Raw genomic sequence first — 19,776 nt, 5'->3', positions numbered from 1 at the left:
CTCAACCATACAGTAAATGTGCATTCTTTAAAACCAAATAATGACCAAAATGAGCTTTAAATGAGCAAAAAAAGCTCATAATGGCAAACCCACAGACAAATAGGTAGCCTGCATTCATCCCCCTATGTCAGCGATTACCTGTGACAGGCCCTATTAGCTCTAATTAATTCTTCCAAATGATACACTTAGCCATTTTGTGCTGAACCATATGTGTTTTATCCTGCTCACTGTCACTAGACCTATAGTTGGTCCATAGCCATATTTAGTGATACTGTTTTATTATTTTCAATAATTTATTTGTCCCAGCATGTTCAATTCAATTGTATTTATAGTATGAATTCATAACAAGAGTTATCTCAAGACACTTTAAAGATAGAGTAGGTCTAGACCACACGCTATAATTTACAAAGACCCAACAATTCCAGTAATTCAAGAGCAAGCATTCAGTGCGACAGTGTCAAGGAAAAACTCCCTCTCAGGAAGAAACCTTGTGTTCACCACAGTATTATTCTCTGATGTTGTGTTAATAATGTGCATCTGTTTAATGTGCTGTATAATACCCTCTGTTGTATCCCTCTGTAAAGGATGACCGTGTGCTGCCTAAAGGAGACCTAGCAGATCAGTTTAAGCCTGTGGTGCCCTGGCCTCATGTGGAAGGGGTGGAGGTCGACCTCAACTCCATCAGACTCAAACATGGTGAGTCAATCTTTTTTGAAGCAGGTGCAGGTGTAAAGGAAACCTGCCATTTTACAGGTGCTGATATGCACAACTTGTATTTCTATGACATGTACCTGCAAGGAGTGTTTGCAAGGTACTAACACTGTGGCACACTTTATCAAAAAACATTTATTAGAGAGTTAATGAAGGCTAGTGAACACCGAACCCAGACGTTTGGAAACTGTTGAATTTACTAAACCGATCACAATGGCTTTGTTTTCTTAACAATAATACACTCATAGTCTAACAGATGTTTAAGATCTCTACAACTCTAATTATTTAATACATGTTACAGTTAAGATATTTTACCATGTTTAAAACTATAGTGCGTATTTTCTGTCGCTCCCATGAGTAATGACAACAACACTATCGGCGCATCCACATGACCAGGGCTCGATCTTAAGGACTTGCCCTCGTCCCGGGGCCAATAAAAAAAAGGGTCTGGGACGATGATAATACATTTTGGGACGAATTTGGGAGGTTGAAAGAATGGAGAGTAGTTGAAAGAAAAAGAAAAACTGCAAATGTTACGATGAACGACAAGGTCACCGCGAGTATTGACTGTCTAACTGAAAAGTTAGGGAGGTTATGGAGGAAGTAAGGGTTTTTGAGGTAAAAGTCGCATCAAATCCGCCTTGGTTGTTCACACTGCGGCTGCATTGAAAAAAATGACTCAGGACCACATATGGAAGTGGTCTAAATCTAATTTGAAAAAATCAGATCTGGGCAAGATTTGAGTGTTCACACTACTTCTGAAGAAGTCTGACCTGGTCACTTGACCCCCAAAAAGTTTTGGGCCACTTTTGCCTGCAGTCTGAACGTAGCCTATGGGCCCTATCTTGCACTCAGCGCAATTGCCTTTGTACACCGACGCATGTATCATTCCTATTTTGCACCCGACGCACAGCGGACTTTTCCCTCCACAGACGCACGTTGGTAAATTAGGGAATGTATTTGCGCTCCCGGGGGCGGTTCAGCGAAAATAGGAGGCGTGTTCCGGCGCAAACGTTACTTTGTGCTATTCTGCAGTTTCAGAAAACAATTCCGCCACTGACCAGGAAAAACCTGGTCTAAAGTCAGTGGCACTAGTCTAAAGTCAGTAGCGCGTTATTCAGATGCTATTTTAGGGGCGCATGCTTGGCCATAATGTAGCGCGTCGACCAACGCCCGCATACACTTCTCATCTACAGCAGTTCCCATTTTTGAAAACCATACATAATTACAAAGGAAAATATTACTGAAAATGCGCTTCATGTGTTTGGATAGATCAGGAGGCACTTACAGTCCTCAAAAAGTCGCAGCATTCTTTGTGGCTTGTTGTGTTTTACACATTTCCATGAATCATGGATGTGTTGATGACATAAATGAGGAAATATTAGAAGACTTAAGGAGACGTGATGTTGAACTACGGTGGGATTGGACACTCCGGCGGAATCTGGTCCGGGAGTAATGCGCGATGCGCTCCTGATGGAGCGGGTGGACGGAGATGGAGTGGACGGAAGAGGAAGGGGCACAACAGGTGCAGGTGGTGCGTTTGGAGGCCCACGCTCCATGGCTGCAGCAATCCTCTCCAGACTTGAGGAGATGCGCCCAGTAGCGCAGCAACATCGCCACCCGCACAAGAAGCGGGCATTTATTACTTTGCCGCATCTCGCGCCGGCAGCTCCCGCTGGAGTCGCCAGGCAAATCCGCCCGTCATAATAGCAATCCGCCATGGAACAAAGCCCTGCTCTTAAAGGGAATGTGAGATGACGCTCTGATTGGTTTATTGCACGTTTGCACCCAAACCACACCTAGATACTTCAGACCAACCCATTTTAGATTTGCGTCGGGCGCAAGAGTCATTTATCCCGCCGGTATAATAGCAACAGCGCCCGAGATCCGCCCACAAAGCTACTTGCGTTTTGCGTTTCATACTTGCGTTTCAGATGGTTAAAATAGGGCCCTATATGTTACTTACTCATCTTCATCCTCAATGGGATAGAAGGCTGCAAATAAATCTCTCCATCGCATTTAATCGTTGGCAACACTCTACGCATCTCCCCATGACAGGTGTATCTTGTAAGTAAGTAAGTAAGTACATTTTATTTATACAGCGCTTTTCACAGACAAGGTCACAAAGTGCTTTACAATATGCATAGACAATAAAAACATGGTAAAAATAGTCAATAGAATAAAATACAAAAACGGATACAATTCAGATCAATAAATAAAAGACATAAGCTACCCAAAAGCTAGCCTGAACAAGTGAGTCTTCACTTGTCCCTTAAAACAGTCCACATTCTCAGCAAACCTAATGCTGGTTAGTAGAGCATTCCAGAGTCTGGGTGCCATAGCCTCAAAGGCTCTATCCCCACGTCTTCAGCATGTGCGTGGCGTGGATAGCAAATTTTGATTGACAGACCTGAGAGACCGGAAGGGGGTGTGTAAGTGAATTATGTTGGCAAGATAATCAGGGGCCTGACCATGTAGAGCCCTATAGGTTATACTAAGAATTAGGGATGCACCGATCCGATTTTTTCAGTCCCGATACCAATGCCAGGGCTTTGTATATCTGTCGATACCTGATACCGATCCGATACCGTTGCTAAATTAATAATAAACTGTATACCTTCCACCTTATACCTTCCTTCCACCATGTGGAAGAGACTAAAGGCACCAGACCTTCCTAATTAAGCATTACTTTCCTAACTAAGACAAAATCACATAGATGTAATGTATTGAATTCTTATTTATTTGTTATTTAAAAAACAACTGTGCATTCAAATTGAAAATATAATGTAATCAAACTTCTTAAAATAAATAACAATAATGGGCCTATAGAGTATCACAAAAACATGTTAGTCATCATGTTTACTAAAAGCTTTGATTACTAAAGGGTTTGGCTCCACATTATACAATAACTTTATATGAAGGAGAATCCATGAAACAGTTACAGAAGCTAAAATATTTTTATTGTGCAAAGTAGTAAAATAAACTAAAATCGAAGAATAGCCTACACATACAAACAACTTTAACATTGTTTCCCTTTCAAAACAAAATAGTTGTAAACTAGCTAGTTGTATAAACACTACTTTGGCCACAGGTAAGTTAGGTTGTTGTAGTGGGCAACTGAACGTAGCTCCGCTGTCAGCCTCCTTCGCTGTTTGAATGTCAGTAGGTTGGCGGACGTATTTCAGCGAGGCAAGACATCTTAAATCCAGTGTTTTAATCATTGCTCTGAACCCGTCTTTCTCAACGGTCTGTAGCAGGACCGGAGGTGGATTGCGTTCATAACGTTGCTCCGCTGCATGCTTGAAGTGACATGTCTTTAACGTTAGCACAGTAACGTTAGCACGGCCAAGTAACGTTACGGTAACGTTAGAGCGACGGGCAACAACAGTGGCTAAATTATTTATTTTTTTTAAACAAAAAACTTCGGAACAACACAGCTGACAGCTGTCTGCTATCATAGCAGAGAATACATCAGCTGTTTATTTGTTAAGTGGTAGTAAATGTACAGTGTAGGTTTCAGTTTGTCTCTGAATAAATGCTCCAGAAAGAAAGTTCCCGTGTCTTGCTTCTCAACATCACAACAAAACAAAAAGAGCCACGGCAGTAGGGTAGAGCAGCAGTCAGTTGAAAAAACTCCGACACGGAGAGAGGATGCGAGAGGACGGGGAAGCCCGTCAACAAACCAATCAATTATAAGTATCTGGAGACGCAGCTCACATATGTGATGACGGCAGGACGTAGTTTTGTCACGTATAGATCTTTAGTGCGCTTGCATAACTGCAGTGTGAAACCAAAACTTACTGGATCAAATGTATAAAATGTAACAAAAACATGAACCTTGGTCCGGACCTTGGGTCGGACTGTCATGTGTGAAAACACCCTGAGAGACCAGAGCCCTTAATTTACTAATATTAATTTACTTAAATATTTATTTAAGTGAAAAAAACAGGATTTGGTCAATGATTTGATGTGAGTTTCAAAAGATAGGGATTTGTCAAATGTCACCCCAAGGTTTTTTAGACTGGGCTGGACCGCAGATGACAAAGGCCCAATGTTCTGCTTGATCAGAGGAATAGCGCTGTCTGGCGCTATGATTAAAACCTCAGTCTTAAAAAGCTTTCAGCCATCCAGTTGTTTATGGCGTCTATGCAGTCTAGGAGCTTAGTAAGTTTGAATGTCTCATTTTGCCTGAAAGTAAAATGGAGCTGTATGTCATCTGCATAAAAATGACAAATGTTAAAATTGCGAATAATCTGACCTAGAGGCAACCTATATAAAATGAATAATATTGGGCCCAACACTGAAACCTGTGGAACACCACAAGACAGGGGTGATGATGCAGAGTGTCCAGCAGCTCCTCCAACTTTTAGAAACACCAGCTAGTAGGGCCGTTCCTAGCTTTTTGGAGGCCCTGTGTAAAACTTGTTTTTGCTTTTGCATAGGCCCCCAAAAGGGCCAACTTCTTCTTAAGAAAGAACGGTCCTGTTGTTGCCAACTCTCCCAAAAGGTTGATGATTAATCATATAATCATTTTTATGATGTTATATTTATGTTAAAGGTCACTTTGAATTATTCTAACTAATGATAATGTAGAAAAACAAGGATTTTAGATTCTGGAAGGTCCACGATTATTTTGGGACCGCCTAGATTGTATTTCGGGACGGTTCTGGGAGGATGGTGAAAAAAGTCAAGGTAGAGCCCTGCACAGACGTAAGCCTTCAGTGATCATGCCACCCCCACCCCTCCTCTACGTAGTTGCTAGTCCCATCAAATCAAGGAGGACACAGAGGATAAAAAAAGGACTTCAGAAGAGGTAATTATCTCGTAATTTTTGTGTACTCTTCGTTTCCAATGCTGAATGCTGCTGTTGTCCATTCTCAGCGGTGACATAAAACGCATCACACAAGCTTCTGCGTGCAAATGTCGCTAGACAACACTATTTTGTAAACATAGCCATACTGAGAAATACAGTGAGAGTTTTGTGGAGCTGATAGGCTTAATTATATTTGTATCAACTCATATTAATAAACGGCCATTTATTAATATAAAATAGTTGTGCACTATAGCTTTAAAGGCAACCTAATGGAAAATTTCAAAGTACTGTAATGCAATGTTGTAGTTACATTTAAATGTTAAATCTGGAGGGTGGAGGTGTAGCCTTGACCAACTGCCACTTTGCTCGTTTGAAAAGCCATGATGTCTCTCTCTCGTGGGTGGGTCAAATTCTCTGGGCGGGCAAAGCAGAGAAAGGGGAGGTAACCTTGCTCCTTATGACTTCATAAGGAGGAGATTCCAGATCTGCCTGTCTGAGCTTTCATTTTCTCAAAGGCAGAGCAGGATACCCAGGGCTTGGTTTACACCTATTACCATTTCTAGCCACTGGGGGACCATAGGCAGGCTAGGGGAACACATATTAATGTTAAAAAACCTCATGAAGTGAAATGTTCATGCCATGGGACCTTTTAAACCAGTGTTTCTCAACGGGGGCGGTACCGCCCCCCAGGGGGCGTTCAGAAGATGATGGGGGGCGTTGGAAGCAATATTTTGGAAAGGGGGGCGTTGAGGTGCCGTTGGGGGGCGTTTGTTTGAAAGCTAGTTTAAACCAAAGATTCACAATAACAATACATGTTTACACTTAAAAACTACTAAAGAATAAGTAGTCTGCAACATTAAAAGCTGCCAGTTTACAGCACTGCGACTGGACCAGACGGGTATCTTCTCTGTGCTTCTGTCAGCTTTGTTTGGTGCAGCTCCGTGCTGCCTTCATGGAAACGGGCCGTCAGAGTATCGTCTTAAATGAGCTCTGTAGCTACTACGTGAAGCTGCGTTCAGATAAAGAAAAAAAAGCAATCGCTGCGACGTCCTGTTGTATTCTTTAACCCCCCCCCCAATGTAGCACACCACAGTAACAGTTTTTCGTCAGATGGTTTACACAACGTTTCCTACTGTACCTGAATGCAGCTTCATTTCACGGAGAAAGAGAGAAAGAAAAGAGACGTGCGAGAGATATCGACTGTGCTTTGTTGTTTGGCAAACAGTCAGCTGTTCCATAAACTCGCGGGCAGTTCAGGGCTTATATTTTGTGTTTTAAAACTTTTTTATGGAAGCGATAGAGGAAGTGATGTCACTGTTTACTGTACGGGACTCTCACACCTCCACAAAACACAGCGCGATGTGGGGGTGCGTTTTCTCCAAACGTTTTTTTCTGCTATTTACTCCCAAGACAGGCGATAGCAAACATAGCTAGACTCTTCTAAGCATTAAAAACGCCTCTCACTAACTTTCAAAGGTTGTAAACTTATGTCCATTCGGCAGTAGGTGTCGTTCTTCAAGTCGTTTGTCATCACCAAAATACGTGTGTGTGTGTGTGTGTGTGTGTGTGTGTGTGTGTGTGTGTGCGCGCGCGCGTTCCTTCTGCTTTTACCCCTTGATAAGTGCCAGCTTGTTTTCCGTTGGCACAATTCGATTTTAGATTTGAATGAAAAATAGATTTGATTGTTAAATTGCTAGCTGTTTCTGATTGGCTACTGTTAGTATTTGTAATAATAATAACAATAATAATAATAAGTATAATACATTTTATTTAAAGCTAATTTCATGACACCCAAGGTCACTTCAAATTATAGTCCTCTTCTAAAGGTGCTGAGGTTCACACCATGCAGCAGGTCTTTTGATAATACCTATTTATAGTTTGAATGTTACATATCTAGTCGTTCTGATTGGCTGCTGTTATTTAATTTGAATGTCAAATGGTTGCATTTGACATTTAAAAAAACCTGTAAATATATATAATTTCTATTCATGTGTTGATTGTCATTCAATGATTTGATTTTTTTATTATTTTTGATAACAATAGTAACAACAATAATAGGCCTATATTAGGGCGTAATCATTAATATTCGGGGCATTTAGCCTACATAATATTTGATGGGGGGCGTTAGGGACCTGGATAATGGATAGGGGGGCGCTGGCACAAAAAAGGTTGAGAACCACTGTTTTAAACCAATAAAACAATTAAAACATGTATGTCTTAAAATCCCTAGTAGCTGTTAATAATGCAAACCAAGTACATAAACAGGGATTTCGATCAGTGAGGCCCAATATTTTTAATAAAACAGTATTTGTTTTATAATATTTCCCTCTTAGGATGAGGGCAAAAGGTAGGGGTGGGGGAAAAAATCAATACAGCATAGTATCGCAATATTTTCTGTGGCAATATTGTATCGATACACAGACGCCAAGTATCGATCTTTTATGATATATGTGTTGGACAGTTTGTCTGCTTGACATTCTGATTTTGCAGCAATACAATTGAAGTGAGATGAACAAACAGAGAAATGTATCTTTTTAGATAAAACCGATGTTGACAAAGTTTCCTTTTGGGGACATCATTTTAAATTGGGAAAAATTTGAAGTTGGAAAAAAGGTAATGAATTGCAGTATATCGCAGAATATTGCAATATGTTTGAAATCGCAATAATATCGTATCGTGACCAAAGTATCATGATGATATCGTATCGTAAGGCCTCTGGTGATTCCCACCCCTAGCAAAAGGTACATACGGTACAGGTAAGGTACAGTTTCTTTAGCACTTTTATGTTGTGATATTGTGTCATCTTTTGGTTTCTGGTTGTCGTCTCCAGGAGGGGCCAACCATCCCCAGAAACCTGACCAGCAGCCCAACCAAAAGCAGGTGATCCAGCAGCAATATGTGACATTCAAACCCCACACACAAGCCTACACCAGCCCCGTCCTGAAGAAAGGTATCCTGGGAAACTTTGAGCCCAAGGAACCTGAGCCTCAAGGGGTCCCCGGCGGTCCTGGAGAGGGAGCCAAGCCCTTTGTCCTGGGTCCAGAGTACAAAGACGCAATCCAGTCTTCCATCAAAGAGTTTGGCTTTAACATGGTAGCTAGTGACATGATCTCACTGGACAGAACCATTAGTGATATACGCCATGAAGAGTGAGTACTGCTGTTCATACTGACATGTCTGCCACCTTCTTTACTTACTTTGTTTAACTGTACTCAGCCCTAAATTACTATTACAGCACCTATTCACATTTGCAACTTAATACTAATATGGCATGTCTGTATTAAGTTAAGTTCCCACTACACGACTTTTAAAATCAGCACATCCCTGTACTGTTCACACTACACAACTTTCTGTCTTGTTAACACTACCTGCCTGACCGGCGACAGCGGGTCGCACACTAGTAGATCTTTCACCAGAAGGAATCCCTGCATCTGGCCTCAAAGCATTTTGTCACAAAAACAGATGCAAGAAGTGACACGAGACATGATGTAATACCAAGCGCTTCAAGTTGTTGGTGGCTGATTTCCAGCGATAAATTCAAAGAAGAAAAGCAGGATTAGGGGTTGTTGACATTGGCACACATGTTCACAAAACGGCTTGTTTCCACTACGCACGGACACACCCGCCTGAATTTTTCTTTGCCTTATATATCTAGCACCAGACACCTGATACACACACACACACACACACACACACACACACACACACAAAGGCGGTTAGGTGTGACTGCTACACACCCCACTGAACAAGCTGTTCAGACCAGTAAAGTGGTCTGACATTTGAAGACTACACATGAGTCAGTCCCTTACATTGCCACATCACGGATGGACCATGTTTGGTGTCCTTTCATTTCTGAGTCCCACCCAGTGTTTGCTGAAGCTCTCATATAAGCTGACAGGTTGCCTTCAGCAATATATTTTACTATTGCCTTTTAAGGTAACCTCCAGCAAAAAACAGAGAAAAAACATTAAAGTGGTGATAGAATGCAAAACCGATTTTACCCTGTCATAGTTGAATAACGACAGTTTGCAGGGTAAATAGGACATACATAGAACTCAAAATCCCATTGACACCTCTTTCCTGCAAATCTCACAATTTGAAACTGCCTCTGAAAACGGGCAAATCTCAACGAACCACCAAGTTGACGTCAACTCTGTGGCTCTTCCTTATTTGTCTCTAGTCTCTACCTTTGTCACGTCCCAACATTTACATAGGCTACACCACTGATCTGAGAACAGGTAGTGTTCTGAATAGGTCGCGCAGATCTCAGAAATTGTATACATTGTTCGTCTGCTATTTCATCACTAAATTCACTTCTGAGACTTTTTTATGCAAAAAATCAACTATGTAGAGGTCAAATATGGGCCGTTTTACTAAAATTTATTGCTAATTGCAAATTTTGTGCGACTGTGTGTCGGAGTTCAGCAGCCGGTGCTGCTTGGGTTGCTGCCTCACCACCGGGCCTGTCCTCCTTCACAGACCCCTGTGAGCTAGATGGAGCTCCGTCACGGCCGACTACCAAACGCCGCTGCCCTGACAGAGCTCCAGGGCCTGCAGCTCGCTGTTCTCCCTCCCCTCTTCCTGCTTAATGGCCGGTGTGTGTGAGTGAGAGCGCAGTCAGCGAGCTTGTTACACCCGCAATCTCTTACCACAGGTTCCAGTTAATTTTATAATGGATATGTGTGTTGAGTTATTTAAACAAACAATCGGGGAAATAAACGCCTCTTGTCCGCGAGTCTCATTGATAGAGCCTGCGGCTGAATGGAGTTCTATCAATGAGAGCTAGCTAGCTAGCCTCCTCCTAGACCTCTGAAATTCACAAAAATGCATTAAATTGAAATGATCAAATTTTTTATTTATTTCACAAAAATGCATTAGATTGAAATCGGCTTTGTAAGACCTTGGGGTAGCTGTAATATAAGTGACGTGACGAAATTCAAACTGTAAATATACTCTAGTTAGGCCGGCAGCCGGCCAGCTCCGCGGATCCCCGAGCCCCAGTAGTCCAGTAACCCAGAAACGGTGACTTTGCCCTGGGTATGGAGCCCAGCCTTTTTCTCGTCAGACTGTGTGGAGCTCCTGAAGTCCGAGACATCTTACCAAATTTGCAATTAGCCATAAATATTCGTAAAACGGCCCATATTTGAGCTTTATATAGTTGATTTCTCGCATAAAAAAAGTCTCAGAAGTGAATTTAATAACGAAATAGCAGACAAACAATGTATATGAGAGCCGAAGTCCCACCCTTCTACTTCCGGTCCATGGGCCCTTAATTTGTTAAAAATATGAACGAGTACAGAGTCAATGGAGAGATAATAATTATTTTTTATCCCTTTTGAATTGAACCATAGATTACAAATATGATGTTCGTCAATTTAAAACATAATTTTTCAACCGAAGAAAGTCTCAGTTTGTTGTTAAACTGTTGAAGTAGAAGACTGTGAAAATACGTAATTAGACTACACGCTGCATGGATGACGTCTCGCTGAAGCTACGATGTCTGTGTGTATCGTACCGGGGATGTAACATTACTCAAATGAGCAGAGGATCTCGCTTGTTCTTTTGCTTATCTGCTGAAAACACTTCACTGGATAAAACACAGCAGTTAAGATAACGTTACATGTGTTGTGGAACAGAGCTAAGCTAGCTAGCTAGCGAGCAAGCCAAGCATCAAGCTAGGTGAGGTAGATTGTGTGAGACGGGAGATGTAGTTCACAAAGCGGTTTCACACAAAACTAAGTGGTCATATGACAAACCTACGGCTAACTGAGACTTTCTTCGGTTGAAAAATTATCTTTTAAATTGACGAAAATCATACTTGTAATCCATGGCTCAATTCGAACAGGATCAAAAAATAATTTGCCGTTCACTACCGTTCATATTTTTTCCAAGTTAAGGTCCCATGTGGTCCACCGGAAGGGGCGTGACTTCGGCTCTCTATAACATTGCATTGTCTCGTCTCCAATGTATGTGTATGTGGTTTGCTCAAACAATGTCTTTCATTGGATTGTTTTTACTTTAAATTCATAGATCAAAATACTCTACACCCTCTACAGACAAACCGCAGTGTACATGTTGTATTTTAGAAAATAAAATGCCAAGAAGTTAAAACAAGAAACTGTAGGACAAATAGTCAGATACCCATTCATTGTCATCGTAGAGGAGGGTATGTCTTCTTAAGGGTGGGTACATATGTGTGGCACCTTACACAATTCTGTGTGAGTTTTATTGCAGTGTTATGAGTTATCTTATCGTGAACGTGTGTAAAAGTGAGTGTACTGACAGCTGAGTTTTATTCGGGCAGACACTGAATCTACAGTGTGTCAGTTAGTGGGGAAAGGTCACTCTTCCTCTGTCGCAGCACCACTTATTGTTAACTTTTACAATAATCTTTTAACGGAACCCCCTGTGTCTTTATCAGAGGTGTCAAAAGTATTCACATTCATTACTCAAGTAGAAGTATAGATACTAGGGTTTAAAACGACTTCTGTAGAAGTTGAAGTATCAACTCAAGCTTTTTACTCAAGTAAAAGTGTAAAAGTACTGGTTTCAAAACTACTTAAAGTATAAAAGTAATGTAAGGGGAAAAAAATGCTATTAAGGACAAAAGCTTAGCCTGCCCCACAGGGACCTATATTGCACTACCACACCTCCAAAAATTTTTTTCCAAAGGCAATAATGACTATAATGTTATATTAAAATCATACCTGAAAACTCAAAAGGGCTCTCTATTTTATATATATTTATATATATATAAAAATAGAGAGCCCTAAGGAGCACCTTGTTCAGTTGTATTTGTCTGTTCTGTATGTTCAAAAATATAAAACGATTTAAAGTTTTATCTAAATTTTACAAAAAAAGGAGCACAATGCTACATTAAAGAACGCTTGTGTATTGCTAAGGCCACAGGGTCAAAATTAAATGATTTATAAAAAATGTAATAACAATAACTTATAACAATAATTAGTTCAGGCTGAGTCTGTGTTTTTCAGACAACAGCAACTACAGTCTGGTGTTAAAATCCTCTACAGTGAAATACAGACACACTGTTACACCGTTTAGCTGTCAGCATTTTAACTATGTTTACTTCAGCTGCTAGCTAGCAGTAGGCTAACGTAGCCTGCTGTCGAGTATAGTGTTAACTAGCGTCCCGTGCGGCGATGTTTCAGTTCCCTCAAACGTACGTTTTTGGAGCATCATAGAGAAGCGCAGGCATAATAAGTGGCGCCTAAATAAGGCACAGAAATCCACTTTGCTATTCGGTCCGGTAGATGACGGTCGTTAAGGCACCGGTGCCGTATTAGCACCGGGTCTGTGCAGGTGCGATGGATCGCGTACAAACCAATAGGGTGTCGGAATGGTATATGTTTATACTTCTCATCCAACCACAATCAAATTCACTCTATCCAGGTGGCGCGATTTATCTGGATAGGTTTTTTTTGTGTATGTAAACATACGTGGCGACGTTATCGCGAGAACGTGCCGTACTATTCCAAGAACAGCGTCACGCCTGTGTAAAAAAAAAAAAAATAATAATAATTGGGAAAGGCTTTAGTAACACAACTAAAACATGACGGTGACCAACGGTTGGGTTTAGGAAAGAAACATTCGGGAAGGCTTAAAAAAACAAACACGCAGGACGCGATCCCGAATCTCCTGAGTGAAAGTCGTGTGTTTTACCCATCCACCACCCCAACCAACCTCCGCGGACTTATGTCCTTTCATACTACTCGCTACTGTGAAAATTCACACGTAATGTAGGTCAATGACGGCCGTACCTTTTATGAGGTCATAAGGAGCAAGGTTACCTCCCCTTTCTCTGCTTTGCCCGCCCAGAGAATTTGGCCCACCCATGAGAGAGAGACATCATGGCTTTCAAACGAGCAAAGTGGCAGTTGGTCAAGGCCACACCCGTAAAGTGATGTAATTATGCACCAAGGCTGAAATTCGGGAAAGAGACTTCAGATACAGTATTAGGGGACCACTAAGGTCTATATAAAAGCATCCAGTGGGCTGCTCAATTATGGAAAAAAATCATAATTGTTATTATTTTTGGTCAATAGTAAAATCACGATTATTTTACTCGATAACTCATTGGCTTTTAGAAAGACGTTGCAATTATTGAATTAACATTGAAAGTAGGGCTGTGCAATTATTTGAATCCACTCCACCTCATATAAAACATTCTCTCATAAGACACTTCAGTCTTACTGCCCACTTCATTTTGTATTTAATTATTCATTTTAATATTGTATTATTAATTATCTTCAAATACTTCATTTTGGTGACTTTAAGCACTAATTGGTCCTGTATTAGCTTCTCTACTGGTATCTTAACGAGCAAGCTTTTTGGTGAACCGAAAATATTTACTACAATGTTGTCAAATTGATTGTTTTCACTCATTTTGGACTCGCCTACACATCCAATGACAAGAAGTTGCATTAGAGAGATAGCAGCAACTTGTTACATGAATGTAACTGACTCTGTCCCACCTCTCCAGGTGTAAGTACTGGCAATATGATGACAGACTGATGACCTCTAGTGTGGTGATAGTCTTCCATAATGAAGGCTGGTCTACACTGATGAGAACCATCCACAGTGTCATCAAGAGGACTCCCAGGAAATACCTGGCTGAGATTGTCATGATAGATGACTTCAGCAACAAAGGTGAGTTTGCTTTCCTTACATACAGTATAGGGGTTGGGGGGGTTGTAAACTTGGTTACCTTGTCATCTCTTGAACAATTCACCATCAACGCATACAAATACGTAGATCTGATTCAAGAGAAGTGTCTGTGTGTGTGTGTGTGTGTGTGTGTGTGTGTGTGTGTGTGTGTGTGTGTGTGTGTGTGTGTGTGTGTGTGTGTGTGTGTGTAGCCCATCTCAAGGAGCGTTTGGAGGACTACATCAAGCAATGGAACGGTCTTGTAAAACTCTTCAGAAATGAGAAGAGAGAAGGACTGATCCAGGCCAGGAGTATAGGAGCCCATAAGGCCACTAAAGGACAGGTATCATATTATCTTACTGCTACTGCTCCTACCACAATTACTGTATTAGTAGTACTGTCAGTGGCTTTACCTTCAAAATGTGTGCCCTCAACTTATACTAGGTGATCAACGGTTGCATCGATCAGACTGACACCATGGCCTTCTCGTTAAACAGTACAGAACAAAGACATCCAAGTGTTTGTGTGTTTGTTTTGTAGGTGCTAATCTACCTGGATGCTCATTGTGAGGTTGGAATCAACTGGTATGCTCCACTAGTTGCTCCTATTTCAAAAGACAGGTAACACACACACACACACACACACACACACACACGCACACACAACTTTATAAAGGCTGGCTGTCATCCAACAGATCATAATCATAACTTTTCTTTTCAGCACAGCTTTCTTATTTTTATACATTTGGTACTTTTTGTATTAGACAGTATAGTATGGTTCAAACGGGAAATGTTATTTAGTAGTAGATTAATCATTTTATGCTACCTTTTCTTTTTACAGTTTATCAGCAGTGTTGGGAGTAATGGCGTTTAAGTATAACGGCGTTACTAACGGCGTTATTTTTTCAGTAACTGAGTAATCTAATTAATTACTTTTCCCATCGTTGCAACACCGTTATCGTTACTGAGAATGTAAAGTGGCGCGTTACTACAATTTAGTTGAATGAAGCGCGAGGTGTCAGGCTTTGGCTACACATTAGCTGCCTGGAGAGAGCAAGGGTGGGGATGATGACACCGTTGCAAATGCGATGATGATTGGCTGGGTGGGCGGAGCCCTGCTCACGCTGTCTCACTGCACGCTCTGACTACCACTAAACACAAGACGGCAACAATGGCGACGAGCCAGGGAAATTCAAAGGTAGCGTTCTCAAACTGAAAGTACCGGCACTACTTCTCGCTCATTGAAATTAAAGGCAAGAATGTTTATGTAACATGCACGCTATGCCCCAGGAAATTTTGCACTTGAATTTTATTTTCAGTACTTATTTTTTATATCTTTTTATTTCATATGATATATATGGCAGGCTGCAATCTATTTAGTTCAAATAAATACCAAATGTTCTAAAATACTGTATATAGTGTTTTTATTCTTCAGTCAGTTAATATAAACATCTTTGACGTTCAAGATGTTATAGAAGGTAATAGAGTTATAGAACATAAAAAATAACGTCACAGTTACTTTGCTGAGTAACTAATTACTTTTACAATGTGGTAACTGAGTTACTAACTCAACTACTTTTTGGGAGAAGTAATTTGTAACTGTAACTAATTACTTTTTTAAAGTAAGATGACCAACACTGTTTATCAGTAATAATAATAATCAGTAATAATAATCTGATGAACTGATAATAATCAGTGTTAGTGTCCTGTTGTATTTTGATATCTTTACTGGAATATCCAGATCTGTGCTTACCTTTATTCTAAACTAAAGGGTCACTGTGTAGCCTATTCGAAGACATAAATATCACAATTTAGCATTTCTTTTCTGTCCTGATCCAGTGATAGAGATTCCTGGGTTGCTTGTATTTTACAGATTTGTCTGAGGTTGTGTCCATTTTGGTCACTGTATCTAATCTGCTTCTGCTCTCAGCTGCCACAGTGTACTAAAACACTGTTGTTGCAGGATTCTGTACCATGCCAGATGCAAACTACAGATGGTTCCGCTTTTTAATATCTACCATTACTACAGCACTGAGGACTGTATTTGCTGATCCCAATTCTGCAGGCTGTATGTACTGTATAAGACCCTTGCTCATTCCAGGAATAATTCTGTGATATGAAGTGCACCTTAATTTTCCAGGCATTTTCTCCTGGATAGCTTTTACGATAGATTTCTCAATGTATGAGCCACAGAACTGTTTAGCCTGAACACTGTGCTTTCAAGACACATGTCTTAGCTCCATATCTCAGCTGTAAAACTCTCCTCTGCAAAATTTTGAACAGAGCATTGGAAGGAATTCACTAGTGAGTATTGTTCGACTAATCATCCCAGCCCAATACAGACAAAGGCTTGTGTGTGTATGTCTTTGTGTGTGTGTAGGACAGCATGTACAGTACCACTGATAGACTATATAGATGGTAATGAGTACACTATGGAGCCCCAGCAGGGTGGAGATGAGGACGGCCTGGCTAGAGGAGCATGGGATTGGAGCCTACTCTGGAAGAGAGTACCGCTTAGCCAGAGAGAGAAGGCCAAGAGAAAACATACCACCCAGCCGTACCGGTACACACACCACAGCCAGCATGCTAACACTCATCCCTGTTCTGTTTGTGTCTCCATCTCCCATTCCTTCATCCCACCTGTCCTATCCTCCACTGTGTCTTGCTCTGTCTTGGTCTCTGACACCCCACCCGATGTCTTTGTGTTTCGACTGGCACTGCTGTCCGTATTTGCCTGTTTTTATTTCCTTCATGTACACCACCCCTACACCTCTTTCCCCCCATGTATCTTGTATGCTTGGCCCCATCCCCACTCTGTCAGAACGGTGTGTACGGTGCCTCTGATCGACTCCATCCACGGCCAGAAGTTCACCATCGAGCCCCAGGGTGGAGGAGACGAGGATGGCTTCGCTAGAGGAGCCTGGGACTGGAGCATGCTCTGGAAGAGAGTACCTCTGGGAGACCGAGAAAAAAAACTCAGAAAAACTCAGACTGAGCCATATAGGTACAGAAAATCAATGCCTCCTGACTAATTTGGACAAATGCTAATGATATGTCTGACATTAAGACTATCACTACCCTAACTAACCTGTTAAGAAATGCTAATCTTAAACCAGAGAGGTGAAAATGAAGAAAAACAACTAATCTCAGTAGAACCTAAAAAACAAAACAAAAATGCACAGTAATACCAACTTTAAATATAAAAAATAAATAATAGAGTCAGACCTTACTGCATATCACAACTAACCAACTAAACCAAAACTATCTCACTCCTCTGATGGGGAGTAGCTCACTCCTGTCCTGTCCACTGACTGCCTCTGTGCTTCAATGTTTCTACTACTGGGGTTAATTGGTGTTGGTTTCACCAAACTGTGTTATGTGCTTGTTTATTTAATTTAGTGGGATTTACTCCCATTCGTTATCTACTCTTAGACTGACTTTCTGATGTTTTTGCTGAAACTAAGGTTATTTGGGCCAATTTAGCAAATCCTTTCCTGTTTTATGGTACTCTGAAATCTACCTTTTCTTTTTAGCCATCTTGAACTGCAGGGACTAAAGGGCTATGCTAACATAACGGCATTGCATTCTGTGAGAAATGATTGGGCCTGATCCTAAAAGGAGAGGAAGTGGAGTTTGTGTTGGGACATTTTGTTGGGTCTACAGGGGAGCTTCTGGTGTGAATCGGGTTCGGACTGGGGCACCATCACCCCCACCTTCCCCCAATCACTTTTTCATTCATGTCTTTTTTTCTCCACTTTGCTTCCACTAATTTGTTATTGTGCTTGGACTCTGTTTCTCTGTCAGTCTGATGCTCTCTGTGTTGTCATTAATACTGTAACTGACTGACTGTGCTTTAAAGGTGACCTATTATACAGTTTCAGATTCATTCTTATATTTTGTGATTCTACTAGAACATATTTACATGCTTTAATATTCAAAAAAACACCCATACTGCCCATGGCTGCTACACCTGTATTCACCCTCTGTCTGAGCGCCTGTCTCTTTAAGCCCCCCTCCCAAAAAAGCCTAGTCTGCGCTGATTGGTCAGCGTTTCTGCATCTCAGAGTCTCCTGAAATCTCCGCTGCTACGTTGTGGCTGGAGACTGACTGCAACGGAGTATAAAGCAGGACTTTGTATTGTGAAAAATCACCAATAAATTCTTCTAAACTAGAACGAAGGCAGCTAAGATTACAACTTTCTCTGGCGTTAGCATGCAGCTACTTGTAGTTATCAGTGGATTGTAATGGAATAAGAGCAGCACTTTCTACCATCAAAAATTACAGATAAAGGCTTTTAAACCACATACTACCCAACCAGACATGTTCCAGCAGTAATGTGACCCGAAATTGGTGAGAAATGAACAATATCTGCAGCCAAGATTACAGCTTTCTCTGGCGTTAACCTAAAATAAACGCTTCAGTAGCCTGCCTGGAGCAGATAACCCAGCTCTGTGTGATGTGACACGGAGCCAAAAGTAGAAAAAACTTTGAAACCCGAGCGTTCTGAACATTGGGAAATCTGAGGTTTTTGCTCATGGGGATTTTTCTGAAATACATTCACAACCTGACATTGTAACATTTAAGTTATGACGGGATTACGGAAAAGAATAATAGGTCACCTTTAAGTAAAGGCAATGTAGATGCCAATGTTTAGACAGAAATTAACTTTTTAATGTGGGATTCAGACCAACCTCAAAAGAAAAGATGATGTGATGACTGTGACAGTGATGCACCTGTTTGAGTATGTGTCTATATGTCTGTTTCTGGATGTGGATGTGTGTGTCTGTCTTTATACCTGTAGGTCTCCAGCCATGGCAGGTGGTCTCTTTGCAATAGAGAGAGACTTCTTCTTTGAGCTGGGTTTGTATGACCCCGGACTACAGATATGGGGAGGAGAGAATTTTGAAATATCATACAAGGTAGACATGGAATGAACCAGTTTATACACATTGAGTCTAAATGGCCACAAACCAATTATTTAAAAAGAGTTTATAGCAATATTTACCTTTCCATTATGTTTTATTTCTGTGTTTTTATGTAGATCTGGCAATGTGGTGGGCAGCTGCTCTTTGTACCCTGTTCTCGTGTCGGACATATCTACAGACTTCAGGGATGGCAAGGCAACCCTCCACCTGCACATGTTGGATCGTCGCCCACTCTGAAGGTAGAGTGGCTCATGGTGTGGAACTCTATGTAGACTTTGTACACACAAAGACAGAAATATGCACATGTATTCTTTTTATCAGAATGTTAAATCTCTGTTTAAGCATGGTTCTATTATTTCAATCTTGTTCAATGTGAAAATGGGCACACATCCACAAGCCTCATTTCCACTAACGCAGTTGGCCCTAAAATGGATGCAGACATGTCCTTAATTACCTGTTTGCATATTGCATACACCTGTACCGGCTCCAAATGTCCAAAAGGTAATCTGTGATTCAGTTTACATGCTCATGTCAAAACAGACTTTTCAGACATTGAAAATACAGGATAAATTGTAAAGATCATTAAAGGAATACGCCACCGTTGGTTGAAAAGGGTTATTCACCGTCTCCTCTATATTTATATAGGTGGGAAATGCATTTTTGT

The 19,776-nt window shown here is 41.0% G+C and overlaps 1 protein-coding gene across 3 annotated transcripts in view; it reads left to right on the top strand.

The window, feature by feature from the left end:
* Positions 1–19,776, top strand: part of galnt7 (UDP-N-acetyl-alpha-D-galactosamine: polypeptide N-acetylgalactosaminyltransferase 7) — a 32,490-nt gene that overhangs the window by 4,139 nt on the left and 8,575 nt on the right. The window contains exons 2-9 of one of the 3 annotated variants that reach the window (XM_039788782.1): positions 585–696; positions 8,355–8,673; positions 14,025–14,191; positions 14,401–14,531; positions 14,729–14,808; positions 16,568–17,191; positions 18,989–19,106; positions 19,229–19,351. In XM_039788782.1, coding sequence (XP_039644716.1) covers positions 585–696; positions 8,355–8,673; positions 14,025–14,191; positions 14,401–14,531; positions 14,729–14,808; positions 16,568–17,191; positions 18,989–19,106; positions 19,229–19,351 — 1,674 coding nt within the window. The remainder of the gene's footprint in view (positions 1–584; positions 697–8,354; positions 8,674–14,024; positions 14,192–14,400; positions 14,532–14,728; positions 14,809–16,567; positions 17,192–18,988; positions 19,107–19,228; positions 19,352–19,776) is intronic. The other 2 variants (XM_039788860.1, XM_039788936.1) reach the window with 2 other exon arrangements.

The sequence above is a fragment of the Perca fluviatilis genome, chromosome 1, assembly GCF_010015445.1.
Source record: "Perca fluviatilis chromosome 1, GENO_Pfluv_1.0, whole genome shotgun sequence".
Lineage (NCBI taxonomy): Eukaryota > Metazoa > Chordata > Actinopteri > Perciformes > Percidae > Perca > Perca fluviatilis.
Note: the sequence above shows the minus strand (reverse complement) of the source record. Positions and strands in the feature narration are given on the sequence as shown.